We start from the raw sequence: 19,137 nt of genomic DNA on the forward strand, positions 1-19,137 counted from the left end.
CATGCGTTGTCTGCTTTTTGAATTTAGATTTTTGGTTTCTTGAAATCCAACTCAAAGTGTTTGACCTACCACAGGAAAACCCTTTTGTGAGTAAGAAGGACTCCACAGATCACATGCCAGAGAGGTCTTGCCTCAGATGCTCTCAAGTTCATAGTCTTGTGAAGAAGCTAACAAGCTTGAGTGAGACAAAAATTTGCTAGCCTACTTACAGAATTGGAAATCCCTCTCTAAGATAACGCGAATTGATATCAAGAAGCATTAGAGTTAAGAACAGTTTCATAACTGAAGAAAATTGAAATTAATATGTAGGTAATTATTAATTCTTAGTGACATAATATGTGATTAATATTCAAGGATTGACCATCTTCCTCAGCTTCAGGAAACAAATACTATTTGTCAAAGAGACTAGGATCATACCTAGTGCACATATATAGTACTGTGAATCTATGCATTCTACTGTTTCATAATCCAACTGCAGATTCCCAGTTCTATGTGTTAGGTTTATAGAACTGTTATAAAAGCCCAAGGTAGAAAGCCCAGTTAGTGGATACAACATTTTTATTTGAACTTCCCTTAGCAGGCAAATAAGGGTAGCAGAGTCTTTGCCTCATTTTGAATTCCTAGGATATTTTGTGCATGCATTTCAGAGTCCTGAATGATTTGCTGCTAACAGCACTTTATCCATCAGGGAACACAGAGTCATTGCATCCCTGAAATTAAAGGGACCTTGGAGGTCCTGCTGTGGAACCTCCCACCTAGTGTAGTATAAGGTTATTGAAGCCCAATCTTTTAGTGCATCTGTTTTAAGTTTCAACCAATTACATTGTACTGGAGGAAAAGATCTTTTTCTTCCCCTCCCTCTTTTTATCCTCTACCCCACAGCTGATTGCAGAGCACTATGAGGACTGTAGGAAAGTGGGTTTTAATTCAGATATTTCAAGGTGAGTTTTATATATGTTAAACATCATATAAATCACACTTCTTTTGGGTCTTTTCGGGAGTACAGATTTTATCTGAACTCCCATTTTTAGTGTTTGAATCTTTCTTTTCCTTAAAAGATTTGTGTCCAACTTAAAATGTTAACAGTGAGAGTGGATGAGGGGAAAGGGAAGCTTATCTTCCAGTATACTGATTAATATCATGTGGGGAGAGATGTAATACAAGAAAAATCCCCAAAATTACAGTAAGTGTTTCTATTGACTTGGATGACAACACATGTCATCAATGTATTGTAAATTTCTAAAGAATCAATTATGAGAAAAAAATACACTATCGGACTGATGGTAACCTATGAAGACTTAAAGGCCGCTTTGGATCATGCAGCAATATCATTAGGACCATTAGATATCCATGTACTGATAAATTACAGAAAAACCTATTTTTGGAACAAATACCTCTTTTGTGGTGGTAGAGGGACAGGCCCTAGGGAGAGGGACTGTTCTTCCTCATTCTTGCATTTCTAATGCCTGGTACATCGAAGGTACTCAATAAATATATACTAAACTATCAAACAAGATATTTTTCTAATAAATAAATATATGGAATTTCTTGTACTGATAGGATGATGATTTGATTAAATAAGCTAGTGGTCTATCCCCCCAACCTTCATTTAAGTGATTAAAAGTTTTTAAGATTCTGTTTAATCAAATAAAATTTGAAATAATGTTCAGAGTGTCATGGGAGGTTTTAATTTTTTCAAAAAACATTTAAGTTTATAGACTTAGTCATTAATATGTCCTCCAGTGCAGCCCCTCAACTTCACAGTACTAAATAGTACTGTGATAAAGCAGTACAATATATTTTATATTTTAAAATAATATATTTAAGTTCTTTGTCACAAATTCCCATTCTCAATTTTTCTCTTCTATGTGGCAGAAGAAGAAAGTGAAATATGTGCCACCCCTCACCCACCCCCACCCCCGGCATTCCTGAAATAAGAAATATCTTAAAAGTGCTAGCCAATGAAAAATTTCTCCAGTAATTTAATCTTAAGGATGAAAAAATTTTAAACAACGTTCTTTTACTTGTTATGTCATTATTTTCATTGTTCCCTTACATTATCTCTTTTATCCCTCTATCTATATCCACCATCCCCTTCAGGTACTCAAATCCACTCTCAATGGTACCTAAGACCTCCCAGATCCATCAAATCTCCCCACACCTTCCCTGTTCTTTCCAGTCCTTCAATTCTCCCATTCATGGAAGTCATGCTCAGTTCATTACAGTTTCGCCAAATTCCTCATTGTGCTTTTGAGTTTCTATAATTAACTTCCTACTCTCTACACACTTTTTAGGTTCCCCACCTTCAGCTTCCCCCAGTTAGTTTGCATCTTTCTTTGCCCTGCTTAGATTCCGTGAATACTTCTCATTCTCCTAGTCCATCCTGATACTCAAAATCATTCCTTGCCTCTCCTTAGTACCCCCACTCTTTTCAAGTTTACTCCACAGCTTCTTCCATACCCTCTGCTACTCCTTGTTTCCCTAGTGCCTCACAGTTCTTCCCAAATTGTTCAAGGCCCTTACAGGTAGTTGGAACATAACTCATCACATTAGTACTACATTTACAAATATCTTGAGGTTACAAACTGTCATGAGTAAGACCGTTTGTAGTTTAATCATTGACAGGCTGATTCAATCCTATTCTTTATTGTCCCTTAACATGCACACATGTTTCAAAGACCTAGTATTTGTACCAAGTTTGCTTTCAATAGGACTTGAGATAATAGAGCAGAATTATATATATAAAAAAAAAAAAATTAGGAGGCACAGTCCCCATTTTCTTAGTGGTAGTTTACCATTAAGATAGCAAAACCAAATTAAACTAAGATAAAAAATTCTTTAAACAAGACATTCAGTTCAAAACAATGTTCTGAAAGAGAAAGAATAGATGAGTAAGGGAATGTGCTATTCAAATGCACATGACACATAGTAACTATTAATGAGATTTTTTTTTCCAAATTAAAGTTAGAAAAACAAAACTGATGGCTCCATGACTTTGTTGACTGCCTTCTCCATAATTCCCATATTTTAACTACAAGTCCCTTAAGTACTTACATTTAACTTTATCCTTACTCTTATGCTTATTCAGATATTCCCCACGTGATGTTAATCTGTGAAAGTTTCTTAGAGGAAATGAGTTGTGTGAAATGCCCTAGAGCAGATGAGGAACTTGGATGACCAGAGATGTGGAAAATTCTGTGTTTAGAGTGCGTGTTGGCTTGACTGAAGTGTGGAGGTCATGGATTTTAAATTAATGAGAAAGACATATGTTGGAAGCAACTAATTAAGGACCCTTGAATGCTAGGCCTCAGAGTTTAGATTCTGTAGATTTTAATATATAACACATGTAGTTTTTTGGTTTTCAGTTTTTGTTGTTTTGTTTTGATTGTAGTATATAATGTTTTATGAAATAATTAATATTTATTTTCCAACATCAAAAAAAGTAAAAGTAGTCCATAAAAAAGTGCTAGTTGGATAGATAATATATTTGGAAATGTTCTGTTTTAAAAAACATTTTTTCTGAATAAAAAAAGCGGTGGAAAAGCTGTCCTTATGTCAAATCTCACTCACTTTAACAGTTCCTCTTGAAAATTAACAGCTGCAATTAGTGGAAATTTTTGAAGGTGCAATGTTGTGGTTGTCAGCTATAACAGGTTTTAATTATCTTTTTAATTTTAAAGTTATCAACTTTCAGAAGTTGAATTTTTATCATTTTCAATATGAAATCATGATGGCATATTTTAGTTGCAAGTACTGTTTCAAAAAAAATGACTTGATTTTGTGAGATGTGTTTGCTTCAATATTTTCAACACAGTACTGTATTACAGGGATTCAAGATGTATTACAATTATCCAATGAAAATAAACCCCTGCTTTCTCTAACTTATATTTGTTCTTTAAAAAAGCAAATATCAATTAAAATCATACAATGTGTCAGTATATATTTTATATTTCATCAAAGGGATGAACTGGTCAACCTGAAAACTTGACTAATTTGAAAACTAATCATAATAATATCTAAAGATAAATGTCATTAGAATATATCCTTTTTGAAAATGTTATCAAGAAACAAAATTTTGAGGGGAATTTTATTACCAAAAACCTTTGAAAGTGGAAAATAATCATTAAAATACTCTTTTAAAACAAGGTTCACATTCTAAATTATTAGTTTGGTCAAAAAATTCATTTGGGTTTTTTGTAACATCTTGGGAAAAACCCGAAGGAGCTATTTGGACAACCCAATATATGAAAAATTATTTGTTGTCAAGCTAGAAACAACCATAAAATCACTACCTACTGAAAACAAGGCATACAGTCTTTAAATCTTGTAAACATGCTTTTAAGTCAAATAAAATTATATGAAATATGTAGTTGATGACAATAAGATATTTGGAATTGTGTTATAAAAACTTTTAAAGCTGTAGCATTGCACATAACTGAGATCCATTATGCAAATGACTACAGATTTATGATGAAAGCTTATTTCAATCATAAAATGCTAGAACAAGAAAGGATCTGAGAGATGAACTCCAACCCTACTCACCATAATGAAGAAAGTGAGGCACAGAATGATTAAGTGACTTGTCCGAAGTCATAACTACTTAAAGGCAAAGTTAACACTAGAATTCAGGCCCAATTTTTTTCTCCCACTGGATTAAACTTATTTATTTGCCTTTGTGAATGCAGGACATACAAACACATTTGTTTATTTTCTTTAGTTTAATAGTAACAACAACAATGATTGCAAACTCATACAACACTTTTGAGTTCCAGGAACTACTCTAAGTACTTTACATATGTTAATTCATTTAGTCTTCACAGTAACACTATGAGGTAGATGCTATTATTATATCTATTTTTTAATGAGACAGATAATTTTTAAAAACTTGCATAATGTTACACAACTAATAAGTAATGGGTCATGGATTCAAAACCAGGCGATCCATCTCCATAGCTCATGCTACAAAATCTTAAATAAAATGTCTTTTTTTTTTAAATTTCATTGTGCCAAGGCAATCTATATTTGGATATAATAACATTCTATGACTTTGATTTTTAAGTAGGAAAATGAATGCTTGTCTCAATTTCTATGCCAAATATATTTAATAATAGTTTTAAATGAATGGTCTTGCTACAATGTATATGAATCCCTGAATGAATGATTTGTCTGAAATCATCAATATTGGTCATTAAGGCAGTAGCAAGAATGGATTTATGTGTAGGCTTTTGGTTCGTTCTGCTTATAGATAAATCTTCGTTTATTTTTAAAACAAGAAGATCAAACCAAAAGTATATTTTAACAATGCTTCTACAATATGGCTTCTTTTTGTGAGCATGGTGGAATTAGCTATCAATGAATTATTTTTTCATACACTTGATAATGACTATGAAAAATTGATTTTATACTTTTTCATGAACATGACACACAATGCAGAAATAAAAGTCCTAATTTTTTTCTAGCTTTAGTCTGTAGACTCAACTGCTTCTTCGAAAGTAATATTGGGTAAAATCATGCCCTTTTAAAGAGGGCATATTTTGACATTGACATGTTAATTTATTGACATATGGGAAGGAAATAAGTATAAGTAAGTGAAACAATTAAAGCAACGTTATATAGCGGATGTGGAAAATGTAAGAAAACAATACCTTATGCACAAAAAAAAATTCCTATGTTCATTTACTGTTTTATGTATAATGTAATAAATTCCAAAACTTATATATATATATATATTTAAATGAAATTAGAATGCTAGATCTTCCTCCATACGTTGCCTCTATTTGTCCAGTTTTTTCCAAATAAAAGTTAAACACAATAAAATTAAAAATAGGAATAGCTGACTCCTAAGAAATAAGAATATTAGAGAAAAAACAGACTAGGAGCAAGACTGGATATTGCACAGAGAAACTGAAGGATTCCATTTCCATTTCAGGGGTTAATGGCTTTTACTAGTGGTTTAAATCACTTTGTCTAAGTTTTTAAACTCTCAGTCTTTTATTTATTAAATTATATTTCTTTATTAATATGTGTATATATATATATATATACACACACATAAAAATTAAAAATGAGCAGCATTTATTAAGACTGTATACAGCACCGTGGAGAACTTGGAGGTCAAGGGTTAAGTTTGCACAGAAATAGAAATATGAGGAAACATAACAGCCAATAGGGGTTTACATTACATGCTTCTATTATAACTATAAATTAAATTTAAAAATTCAGTCATTTAGTTGCACTAGGCACATTTCAAGTGTTCAAGGCAAATAGGCAAATGTGGCTAAGGGCTACAGTATTGGACAATGCAGGTTATCAAACATTTCTACCAGGCAAACAGTTCTACTGGACAGTGGTAATCTAGAGCAAGAGGAAAATAATCTTGAGTTATGCGTGCATCCAAGGAAAGTGAAATGATAGCTGGGGTATCTGATTCTTAGGCAGGGGACAAAAAAATGGATAAAATGAGATGATGCAGTAAAATTTATTGTTGAATCATTTAGTGATGAATGCTATTTTATGACATTAAATCTTGAAACTATTAGGTAGTGAATATTTTTAAGAGATTGGTAACTTGTTAATTCAAGGAGAAACAATCAAATTTCCTCTCATTTTAAATTAGAAATCAAACTGCTTGAGATCCTCCAAGAGAAAAAATGTGCAGTTTTATAAACAAATAGTATCTTACAATTATTTTCATAAAACATTATATGATCCCCATAAAACCTATGAGAAATACTATATAAATAAATGTACTGTATCTGAGACACTAAAATGATGAAGAGGTAATATACCAATACAACTACCCACTTGATAGTTTTTAGTATAGTGTTTATGGTCAATAGAAGTGTGGGGTACTCACCATGTTCTCCTGATTCACCACCATCATAATCCTTATAGGGATAATATGAAGAATATAATGCATGATAGAAATCATTAATTCTTCAAGAACTTCAGACAGGAAACTGAAGGGTATAGTGCAAATATCTTAATAGACAACTATATAGGTTTATCTTGCTTTATAATATCAGAAATGCATGCATACTATAAATAAGTACCTATAATATATTGAATACATATGACCAGGGTGACTATAGAGTGTAAAAGATACTTCTTTTTTCTTTTTTCAGGGTATAATCACCTTTGCTTCTAAATTTTTATTCTTGCGCCATCTATAATATCAAGTCCTGATGCAAAGCAATTTTTATCGTGAATACCACTGGCCTTCATTTTCCAGGGTTGTTAGTTTATAGGAAGAATTAATACAGCATTTGATCACAATTTCATAGAGTGAGTGCCAGTTATAGCACTCACTGGTTGTGATATAGTTCTGGTTGTGATAGCTCATTCTATCATCTACATTAAGGTGTTGAATACCTTTGCAAAGGAAAAAAAATATTTTTCAGTATTTCAAATATTCTTGGAATAAGAAGAAAATGTGAGGACACTATTATACATTTATTATCTATACAGAAATTGTGATTTATCTAAAATAAGACACCTATTTCATACTCTATTTCAAGTTGAAATCATCACAATGTAAGTTGTAATTCTAAAAACCAAGAATATTTTGGGGGAGGTAAAGCAACACAAATAATTTGAGCCTCTGATAACTAATAGGAAGAATGATATCTTTATTTTCTTTCTTTGGCAAACATTTTCAAAACCGATGTGAAATCTATTTTTCAGAAGATAATTTTTTTTGCAAACCTTCATAAATAAAGTTAGTTATGTTCTTCATAAGCAGGGAAAGAGCTAAATTTAAAAAGTAACGACTGCAAATGCCTAAATAAAAATATCTATTTGGTCTCCTTAGCATTAGTGTGTGACACGGTGAAAGTACTGCATATCGAGACTGCCTTAATATGAGAGCAATTCTGACCGCTCCACTTCGATTTCAACTATTGTCTAATGTAATGGCATCTCAATTGCCAATTTTCATTGAACACACATACACACAAGGACATATACCCACAGTGGAACATGAAGATGATTATTTTAAACATAAAAATGAAATATCTCATGAATATTCCACAATTAGAATTTGGCTGGCATTTGCTAGTCCAAAGAAAAAACTGTATCCAACTCTGTGGAAATGGAACTTGTACATTCTTGATTTCCCATTTGACAGTTACTTAAAGTCACTTTGAGGTTAATGTACTGCTTGAGTTATAAAAAGGTAGCATAAAATTTTTCTTCCAACATGCTAGCCTATTACTGTGTAGAAGGAAGACTCTTTACTTACGGTGGGAAAGCATGGAGTATAGTGAATGAAATCTAATGATGAAAAGAATCACTTTTAATTCTCTTATGAACCTAAGTGAGATTTGTGGTACTTCAAAGTAGGAAGTATGATAAAAAAAACAATTTTAAATAACAACAACCTACACATTGAAAAGGTATAGGATTTGTTAATTAATTTAAATATTTTATGTACTTCTAGTTGGGAAAACTGCTTGCCTAAGAACAATTTAATTTGTAATGAAAATACCTGCAGGAGAAGATTGTGCTTAAAATATACTCTTAGATGGGCTTCCCTGGTGGCGCAGTGGTTGAGATTCTACCTGCTAATGCAGGGGACACGTGTTCGAGCCCTGGTCTGGGAGGATCCCACATGCCGCAGAGCAACTAAGCCCCTGAGCCACAACTACTGAGCCTGCACATCTGGATCCTGTGCTCCGCAACAACAGAGGCCGCGATAGTGAGAGGCCCGCTCACCGCAATGAAGAGTGGCCCCCACTTGCCACAACTAGAGAAAGCCCTCGCACAGAAACACAGCAAAAATCAATTAATTAATTAATTAACTCCTACCCCCAACATCTTCTAAATACTCTTAGAAAAAAATGTAGTTTTTTTTTAAATAAAACAGAATTCATAGTATAATGAATACTCCAAGTTGTTTTATATTATTCCTATTGTGTCTTAGAATCTTTGGCAGTCCTTGTAGTAATATGATCTTGAAAAAAAAAAAGTTCAAAACAAAAAAATCAGAAACCCAAAGACCCAATAAACATTTCTTAACTTATGTTATAACTTAACACTTATGTGTCTTGCACAGTGCCCATACACTGTTAAAGTAAATATGAAGGCCTACTAATAAATTTTGTTATATATTTGAAATGATTCACTTGCAATCAGAATAGAGGATGACACTATAAAATATTACAGATCTATACAATTATTTCAATTTAAAGAATATTTTTATGGAAGATGAATTTTATACCTAAAAGAGCTAAACCTTCAGGTATTATGTAGGATTTTACACATAAAAGCATCCAGTTTATAACTGACCATTTTGTATACTTTCAAATATACTAATAATATTGAAACAGGACCAAACAGACCTTCTCTAAAATTAGAATTCCTCAAATTTAGCCAGGTGTTTTTGAATGCCCAAATTGAAGTTTGAATGATTAGTATTATATTTATATTTGGAATCAAAATGAGGTAAGACAAAGTTGAAATAATAACTCACTACAGGTTTGAGGGATATTGCTAAATCAACAGGACATTTCTTTATCTGTTAACTTAGAAGGAAGAGAAAGTAAAAATAGTAGAAATACTAGCATTTAAAATTTGTCTTTGTGTGAGCTATTTGTAAATGCATCTGAATTGTATTTGTTATAGAAACAATTCCTTCATGAAAATGGGGCTGACCCCAGAATATGAATTTACTGTACAAATTAAGAACTGACAAGAAGTAGTGTTTAATTCATAAATGCTAATTCAGTTTTTAAAGCCAGAATTCTGTGTAATTATTGTTCTGCCCCAAATTAAATGTATCAAAATGTGGCCTGTGTATGTCCCATTTATGGTTCAAATATTTTTTCTACCCATTGATTCATTTATATTGTCATTTTTAACTTGCCATCCAGTTTCAGTTTTGTGGTGACAGAAAATGAAAATCACAGAAAGGATATTAAAATATGTGTAAAAGGATAAGAATTAAAAGGAGAAAGGATTTTTGCTGAATCTTTAGGCTGAGGCACTTGTTATTAGGCAGTTGATTAACAAAGTAGCAAGATTGGTTTTTAAGAGGTTGCTGTGTCATTTGTGCTTGGTGGTCTATGATGTGTAGCCATTGATTGAGGATTTATGTCATCCCGAAGTCATCTTACCTGGAAAAGCTTCTTTGTCTCCCTGGGTGAATGAATGCAGCTATTAAGGATAAAAGTCATCTCCTTGTTCCTTGGAACAATAGGTTGGTAGATACCATTCATTTTCCGATGATTAATATCTTACTTTGATTCATTTTTCAGACTATCAGCTGGGATCTTGTTTTCAGCACCTTCCAAGATTCTGGTGGTACATCTCATTTGTTTTTAACTGTTGAATTTATTACATCATGATTTTGATAAATTAGCAACTGACACAAATAAAAAATATACCAAGTCATCACTTTTCTTCTGATTAGACCTACACTGTTTTATTAATTCCTGAGAATAGGGATTAATTAATTCCTGAGAATAGGAATTAATAAAAGTATTCACTTATCCTTACATATCTAAAAATCAGAATGGACTATTCAATCAATTCTCAGTGAAGTCAGAAATTTATCCCATTTACTTACCTGCTTAAAACATGATCTTGGGCTTCCCTGGTGGCGCAGTGGTTGAGAGTCCGCCTGCCGATGCAGGGGACACGGGTTCGTGCCCCGGTTCGGGAAGATCCCACATGCTGCAGAGTGGCTAGGCCCGTGAGCCATGGCTGCTGAGCCTGCGCGTCCGCAGCCTGTGCTCCACAACGAGAGAGGCCACAGCAGTGAGAGGCCCGGGTACTGCAAAAAAAAAACAAAAACAAAAACAAATAAAAAAAAAAAAACAAAAACAAAAACAAATAAAAAAAAAAAAACATGATCTTAAAATCTGGTCATCTAAGGAATCTATAGAGTGTGAAATTACCGCCTATTTGATATAACATTTAATATATGAATTAATGCCTACGATAATCATATAAGCCATTTAGTTGTTCTAAAGATTAAATGAAATAACTGATTTGAAATTACTTAGAGGAATTAAAATGCTACACCAAATGGAGATCATCCTTTTAACCTCAATGAATCTAAGAACTATTTGTTATGATAATATATCACTTATAGACCAAACATATTAAAGTAATTAGTAGATATTGAAATAATCATGATTAAATTCACCCCAAGGTGATAAAAGAATATATGATGATGAACGACCATTATATTTTTGCCAAATTGAATATGTCTCTTGCTTGATTAATCTGTAAAGCTATTTTTAAAATGCTCCCTAAATCATATCAAAAATCCAGAAAAAATAATATAGAAGAGCACCCTTCACAAATTATCTTATAAGTGATATTTGAGCATTGATTATTAACAGATTTGAAGCCCTGTTAGAGAACACTGCACTACCCGTTGTGAGTGTTAGAATGAATCAATAAAACAAACATTTTAGAGAAGGAAGGAACATTGATGGAATTGAATTCTTGGAGAAGATTAGATCCAAATGTGAAAATTAGACTGGTACAAAAAAATACGATAAATGAGTCCTTTGTGGAATAAAATTTAATAAAAATATCAGTTTAATAGAATCAAAGTACCCTACTAAATCTTTCATTTCGGCATTTCAACTTTCAGAATACATAGGAAATAGTCATGTCAAACAGGACAGCCAGTGCACTTACCCCACTCTACTTGTGGTCAATCCCTTGGAAAAGATTGAGGTTATCAGTTGCTCCAGTTTGTCTTTCTCCAGGTGCAATGTCCTAGATTCCTTCCTGTCAACCTGAAGAACTACATTATTGTTTTCCCAGTCTTGAAAGAAGCTTTGACTGTGCATGAGAACAAGAATGTAGAAGTAACTATATAATACATTATGGTTGTTTAATTGTGTATTTTTGACTTCACAAGACATTACAGTAATTAGAATGATGAGAGCCAAGTGGATTTAGGATCATGGGCAACATACAGGTATTTTTTATTTTCATATAATACCTAAATTTGTACTATTTTTAACAGTTTGTTACTGTAGCATGTAAGCCACTCATTCATGCAGAATTACCTTAAGTATATTACAAGTTAAACACAGCACTACAATGAAGGAAAATGTAACAAGTATGTCAGGGAAATTATGCATTGGAATTTTTCTGACAAACCATTTGAATATCACTTTTATGGTTTGAAATCTCTAGAACTTCATATAGTAGAGACTTAGTCCCCCTTTCTACTTACCTTTTTAGAACTAAATTGCTCAGAGACTATAAAACAAACTTGCATTTTTGCTTTTCATATCTTAAAATTTCAGAGTTGCTTATTTTGTTTCTGCTTTTGTTTCCTCTGACTGTCATGATTCTGTCTTTCTAACTATGACTGTTCCCTACCCAATCACTATATATTGCGTGTAAAAACATCACTTAAATAACACTGGCACTACTGAAACTTGTAGAAAATTTTAATTCTCTGCATCTTCTTTCATTGTACATTTCTTATCAATTTCCAAACTAACCATAGACTATAGTAGCAGTGGGATGTGGGAGAATGATAAAGAAATTTAAAGTTATCTTATAGTTCGTTCATGGGATAGAGAAAAGTAGAGCTAAGTAAGATATGTCCATAGGAATACTTTCCCTGCATATTTGAGTTAAATTCATCATGTTTCCATAAGACTAAGCAGTGACTCTTTATATCCTAATTTCTATATTGGTCATTCAAATAACTAAACTCAGCATTTTAAAAGAAAACGTTTTTTTTAAATTTTAAACATAACACTACATTTTCAAGTGGTAACTGCAAGGGTTGGAATCAGAATCTGGAGATTGAGGTTATTTTATCATGCACGTTTACATCCTGATAGAGGCAGAGTTGACTTTGTTATAAATTTGTTGAACACTGAATTAAATATATTCTGGAATATTTTTGTTATCAATTATAAACTCTGTGAGGGCAGAAGTTTTTGCCTGTTTTTGTTCACTGATTTATTCTCAGTGCCTACAACAGTGCCTGGCATACACAAATTGCTTAATAAATATTTGTTGAATACGTGACTATCCTTTCATGAAACTAATTACTAACTAGACAGTACATAGTCCTTCTAGGTTTGCAATATGTATATTTGCCTAAGTTTTAGAAATTGAATTGTCCTTTTTCCCAGTTTTTTTCCTGGTTTTCAAAACCTCTGAAAGAATTTCAAGTGATGAAACATATTTTAAAATGTTTTATTTGATGTTATTTTTAAAGTAGAGTAGAACACATTTAGAATGGATTGGGAGGGGGGACTGCTTAGAATTAGGTCACTTTCTTAATCCCTCCTCTTGTGTAGAGATATTGCAACATGTACACAATGTTTTAAAAAATGGTCTGTAGTATTATTCTGCCAGTTGTAATAACGTGTAATACCTAAGGGTAAGATAAGAATAGAGTGGTAGTTTTAATTCTAATTGTAAGTGCTCCATTTTTATTTTTGCTTATGTTTGCATGGTATTTATAAAGTCACACACATAGACACTCAGTTTTTTTTAGATGTTCTAGATTCACAATAGGACACACATATATGTATGCATATTAACTCATTGTAAGTAAAAATGAGGTATTTTTATTCTCACATTCATAGAGGAGTATAAGGCCAATAATTCACAAGAGAATGAGTCTTGAAAAGGTTGCTATATTAGGTAATCCCAATGCTCACCATTGAGCAAATGATGCTAAAAATACCACAGGCAATAGTCTTTTTGTGTTGTTTACTAGGACAGAAAATGTCTTCAGCATCAACATTACTCACTATTATACTTAATTTTTTTTTATAAATGATGCCAACTGCTCAACATAGGAAAGTGGTTGGACTCATAATATATATTTTTTAAATTCTGTGATAAGAATTTATAAAATGAGATGCTTCAAGTCTATTTAGCTCATTTCTTGGTTCTATCTGTGACCCAAGCTATCTCTATTGTTGCAACACATGCTTTTGTTCTGTTACTGATTGCAAATAGGAAGATTTCTTTTTCCCCACTTTTGTTTCTTCAGGCCTGTCAATATGCATATTTCCTAAAATTATTTAATGTAATACATTGTCTGGCATAATCAGATCATAATATCCATAGCAAGTTATTTATATCATTTCACGAATCCTCCTGTTTTTAGAACTATGACTAAAAGTTTTGTAAATTTTAATTGGTTATCAATTACCAATAAAAATTGAGAACTTCCTTAATTAGATACCTATGTGCATTAATAGTTTTCCTTAATGGATTTTTAAATGACCATCTCTCAGCTAATTCTTTAAAACTTCAGAATGAATTGAGAGCTGCATTAATCCCTACTTAATTATAAAAATATAATATCTGATAGGGTTTAGAGCAGTGTAACACAAATTTCACTTTGTGTTTATATAACATATTACCTACAAATAACATCCAAAAGCATATTAAAATGTTTCATGATACTAGATATTAAAGATATTTAATATACCAAATTGAGACTGTTTCCCCCAAATCAAATTGAGAATAGGAATTGAGAATTAATAAAGGAAACTGAAGACAAATTTGCAATTTATAAAGAAATAAAAATTCCTTGTTGAATTTTTTCAGAAGAACTACAGAACTGAAATAAAGTGGCAGATTTCAGTGAATGAAAAATAATAAGCAAGGAGGTGGAAAGCAGCCAGAGATGGTGTTTGTTTTTTGACTCTCTGTTTTAACTTGATAAAGTCTTTTAAAATGCCTTTCTTATTTTTAAACCCTAGTCAAGCTGTTTCATGTAGTTGGGTAATTCTTGTGTCAGTCTGTAGATGTGAAAACCCATTTTCACATGGACTACTTTATGCAATCTATAAACAAACTCTCAGAGTTGGGATGTCTTGCACTCCAGTTATCTCATTGAATGTTTGAATATTGTCTAACAAATCATAAATATGTAGATCTAAACTAGTGATTACAGCTTCTGTATCAGTACCTCCAAATATATGGAATTCAATCTCTCCTGAAAACCATTTTTTTCCAGAATGCTTTAATAGGCAGTTGTTTAAGTTGATCTGAAAGTTGCCTCCCTGTAATTTTATACCTATTCTTGTTCCTCTCATCCAAAGAAAGACAACTTTAATCCTCTTTCACATCATTGTTCTTGCCATGTTTAGGCATTTGCCATATTGAACCCTCTCCTATCTGAAAGGAGTTTTCTTTTTAATCCAAACATCCTAACCTAGATCGATATTTACAATTTGAAGCCCAGAGCTGAACACACAGAATATTGTATAAAACATTCGTGACACTTAGAAGAATTGCATTTGAAAACCACATTGTAACAAAGAGTAAATGATTATATTTTTGTTATTAGTAACACATATCCCTTTACTTTTCCTTAACTATTGAATTAAATGTTTTAAATTATTTTTATTATTTTTAACTATCTTGTTATAATATTGTCTTTTATATATCTTATCAATGGTGAACACATTTATAAATATTATGGGTCTCATAATTACTCAAGGTATCTTGCTTAATTTACCTTTCATCTTGATGTAAAAATGCATAATATTAGATTCAAAACAAATCTGTCATTAGTTTATTTAACAGTGTTTATCGTGCTAGTATTTTCATTTAATGATATTAGCAATTTTTTATTTTATTGAAGTATAGTTGATTTATAATGTGTTAATTTCTGCTGTACAACAAAGTGGTTTGGTTATATATATATAACCAAATATATGTTTCTCTTTCATATTATTTTCCATTATGATCTATTACAGGATATTGAATATAGTTCCCTGTGCGTACAGTAGGACCTTGTTGTTTATTCATTTAGTTATTTTAATTTAAAACTGAGCATTTAGTTAACATACATTAATGCTTGACTTTAATAATTGCTTCCTCTTCCTCTTTCTCTTCTCTTTCTTTTCTTCTCTTCTTTTCTCTTTGGCAGTTCTCTGTGGACTGATACAAAAAAAAACTAGTGCAATCCTGCCTGGTATGGACTTGTTGTCCGGGACGTATATATTTGCGGTCCTGTTAGCATGCGTCGTGTTTCAGTCTGGCGCCCAGGAGAAGAACTACACCATCCGGGAAGAAATGCCAGAAAACGTCCTGATAGGAGACTTGCTGAAAGACCTCAACTTGTCGCTAATTCCAGACAAGTCCTTAACAACTCCTATGCAGTTCAAGTTAGTGTACAAGACCGGAGATGTGCCACTGATTCGAATTGAAGAGGGTACTGGTGAGATCTTCACTACTGGAGCTCGTATTGATCGTGAGAAATTATGTGCTGGTGTCCTAGTGGACACCCGTTGCTTTTATGAGGTGGAGGTTGCCGTTCTGCCAGATGAAATATTTAGACTGGTTAAAATACGTTTTCTGATAGAAGACATAAATGATAATGCACCATTATTCCCTGCAACGGTTATCAACATATCAATTCCAGAGAACTCAGCTATAAACTCTCGATATGCTCTCCCAGCAGCCATTGATCCTGACATAGGAATAAACGGAGTTCAAAACTACCAACTAATTAAGGTGCGTTTTAAAAAATGCTTCGTTAAAGATAGCTCATTTTTTAAAGGGAAGAAAAAAAAGGATCTTAATGTACTTCAAATTTTGAGTAAGCCTTCACCACAATTTTACAAAGTTTAAGTAAAGCATAGCAAAGAAAATTTATCAATGCAATTTTTGCAATTGCGTGGAGTTTGTGAATCTTCATTTTATGTATATTCATTTTCAAGCAGTTATTTGTGTTTCCACTAACAATATATTATAGCGGTCAGACAAGGAGTTTAGCCTTGCTGCTTACAAATCAATAACCTACACAATATCTTACTTTTAATCTGTCTAGTCATGACTTTGCCTCAAACTTGGCCTAAACAAGCAAATCTAAACATCAAGAATGAATCCACAAACCTATCGGGTTTTCTAAGTGATTATTTTAGACAGAAAGCTTTATCTTGTCCTTTGAAAAGAAGCCAAATAAATTTATTTTAGGGGTGAATAGAACATTTTTATTACTAGCATTTCTACACGGATATAGTAGTAAAAAATATTTTTCTTGCTGATTTCAAGTCAAGGCAAGATCTTTAAGCATCTCTTGAGTCACAAAATGAGATTAAATTTTAGATATATCTTGTTAATGTTAAATATTTTCATTTTGTTCCAATTCTTTGAAAACACTGAACATTCATTTTCAGTAAAGGGTAAGTCATTTTATCAGTCAACCTAAAGAACCTATTTTGGTTTGATCTGGGTCTTGGGGTGGGAAATGCAGAGGGAAGAATAGATGGAATATTTGGTATTCTTTGAAATATGTGCAGAGAGACTGCATTTATCAAGCGAATGGGAGAATATTTTTAATTGGCTATATGGTATATAGAGTAGTAGAAAACTCAGATTGGGGTATGTGATATAGTACAATGCACTTGAATGATCTTGGTAAATGTGTAAAAGAACAAATGTGCAGCTATAATATAGATATGGTCAAGCAATTTTCAAAGTTTTATAAACATTTTCTGACTATTCATTACCAGATTATGATTATCGTAATGACCAATGTTATAATTATTCAAAGAACACATAAATATGATATTCTGATGAATATCATCTGAAGGTTTTAGCACGGAGGTTGTGTAATATTGGAAAACTGCTCAGATGATGCTGATATGTTGTGAAGATATATTTGTTTGTAAATACATTCAGAAATCGAACTCTAGAGATCTTTTGAGTGATTTCAAGTGAAATGTGGATTTGTGTGTGAATATAAGAAGTAAAAACTGAAAAAAGATGGATGATTTATAAATAAGCATTTCTAAGTAAGGTCCTTGCAATGGTGTCTCCTTATCTGATGAAATGTAAAAATATGCAGGAGTCAGAAAGACATAGATCACAATTTTGTGCTTACCACTGACTAGACAAGCCACCTCCAGCTTAATCTTTCTTACTTTTAGTTTCTCCAGTCATAATATGAGGATGATGATATAAATTTCACAGGGGCAGAATTGGGAAGAATAAGCACTAAGTAGAGGGTAGATACACCTGCATAGAAGATTTTTTGAGATGCATTGAAACATTTGACTGTTTAAAGAAATGTGAGGCTTAGTACTTTAAACAGTAAGTTGCATAACAGAGTGGATACTATCTCTAAAGTTGCAATGTCCAGTAGATGACTGGATAGTTACACTGTCCAGCAGCGATGATGGAAGTTCTATTATCTGTGGTATCCAGTATGGTAGCTACTGGCCACACGTGGCTATTGAGTACTTGAAATGTGGTTACTGTTACCAAGGAACTGAATTTTTAATTTTAATTAATTTTAATTTTAATAGCCACCTGTGGTAAGTGGCTACTATTTTGGAGAGCACAGCCTAAACAAAGAAAAACAGTTTATTTGGAAAATAAAAATTGACAGGTTCAAATCAAAATGGGACCTTATCAAATTTAAATCAGGAATTAGTAATTGGGTCCTCTCCAGCCAACCATCCTGACAAATGTGTTATTTTGAAATGCAGTGCTTTACTGAAAGAATAATTCTGTAATGTCTCCCTCAGGGCAGGTTAATGAACTTCCAAGAAATTTCTGATTTGTCTTGAAAGCTGCTTAACGAATTCAAATTAAAATACAAACAACAACAAAAAAAAACCCAAATAAACCCACTGGCATAATTTAGGTTTGTTAAAATCTATTTTCATTTGAATTTCTTTGAAAGATTATCAGCAAGTGACATAAAGACAGGCTCACTAGAGGTTCTTAGATGAGTCTTAGAAATAGACATGCTCTACAATTTCTCTGTTTTAGAATGTGTGATAAGCCAAAAGTGATGTACCTAAGTACTGGGGCATTTGTATGGCCCATGGGCAAATACTGTCCTGACTGCTTGTTAAAAATAATAATTATGGAACACAAAGCATAGCCCTGGGCTTGCAGAGGGCTATCTCATGGGTTAACTGAGTGCACTTTGACTTGCAAAAAGGTCCTGTCATGAAAGTGGTATGTACGCTGGGGGAGGGGGTATAGGGAGGTTAAATAAAAAGAAAAAAAAGAAACAAGTTATGATTCATCCATAAATTTTAATAAGTGTTATAATTTGAAAGTAAGTAGGCCAACCATACTAATTTATTTTAAAAGATCTTTCCTGCATAATAGGTTGAGAATTTAATTAATATTAACTTGTGCTATTTTTGTTGAGTAGACAAGACTAGC

General features: G+C 32.4%; 1 protein-coding gene across 8 annotated transcripts in view; it reads left to right on the plus strand.

Moving 5' to 3' along the window:
- Positions 1-898: 898 nt before the first annotated feature.
- PCDH11X (protocadherin 11 X-linked) overlaps positions 899-19,137 on the plus strand; it is a gene marked incomplete at both ends in the record, with an annotated part of 695,461 nt that continues 677,222 nt past the window's right edge. For 4 of the 8 annotated variants that reach the window (XM_079727506.1, XM_079727508.1, XM_079727509.1 and 1 more), the window contains one exon: positions 15,928-16,467. In XM_079727506.1, coding sequence (XP_079583632.1) covers positions 15,928-16,467 — 540 coding nt within the window. Of the gene's footprint in view, positions 942-15,880; positions 16,468-19,137 lie in introns of those variants that run through there. The other 4 variants (XM_079727504.1, XM_079727507.1, XM_079727505.1 and 1 more) reach the window with 2 other exon arrangements.

This window comes from Hyperoodon ampullatus (assembly GCF_949752795.1).
Source record: "Hyperoodon ampullatus genome assembly, chromosome: X".
NCBI lineage: Eukaryota > Metazoa > Chordata > Mammalia > Artiodactyla > Ziphiidae > Hyperoodon > Hyperoodon ampullatus.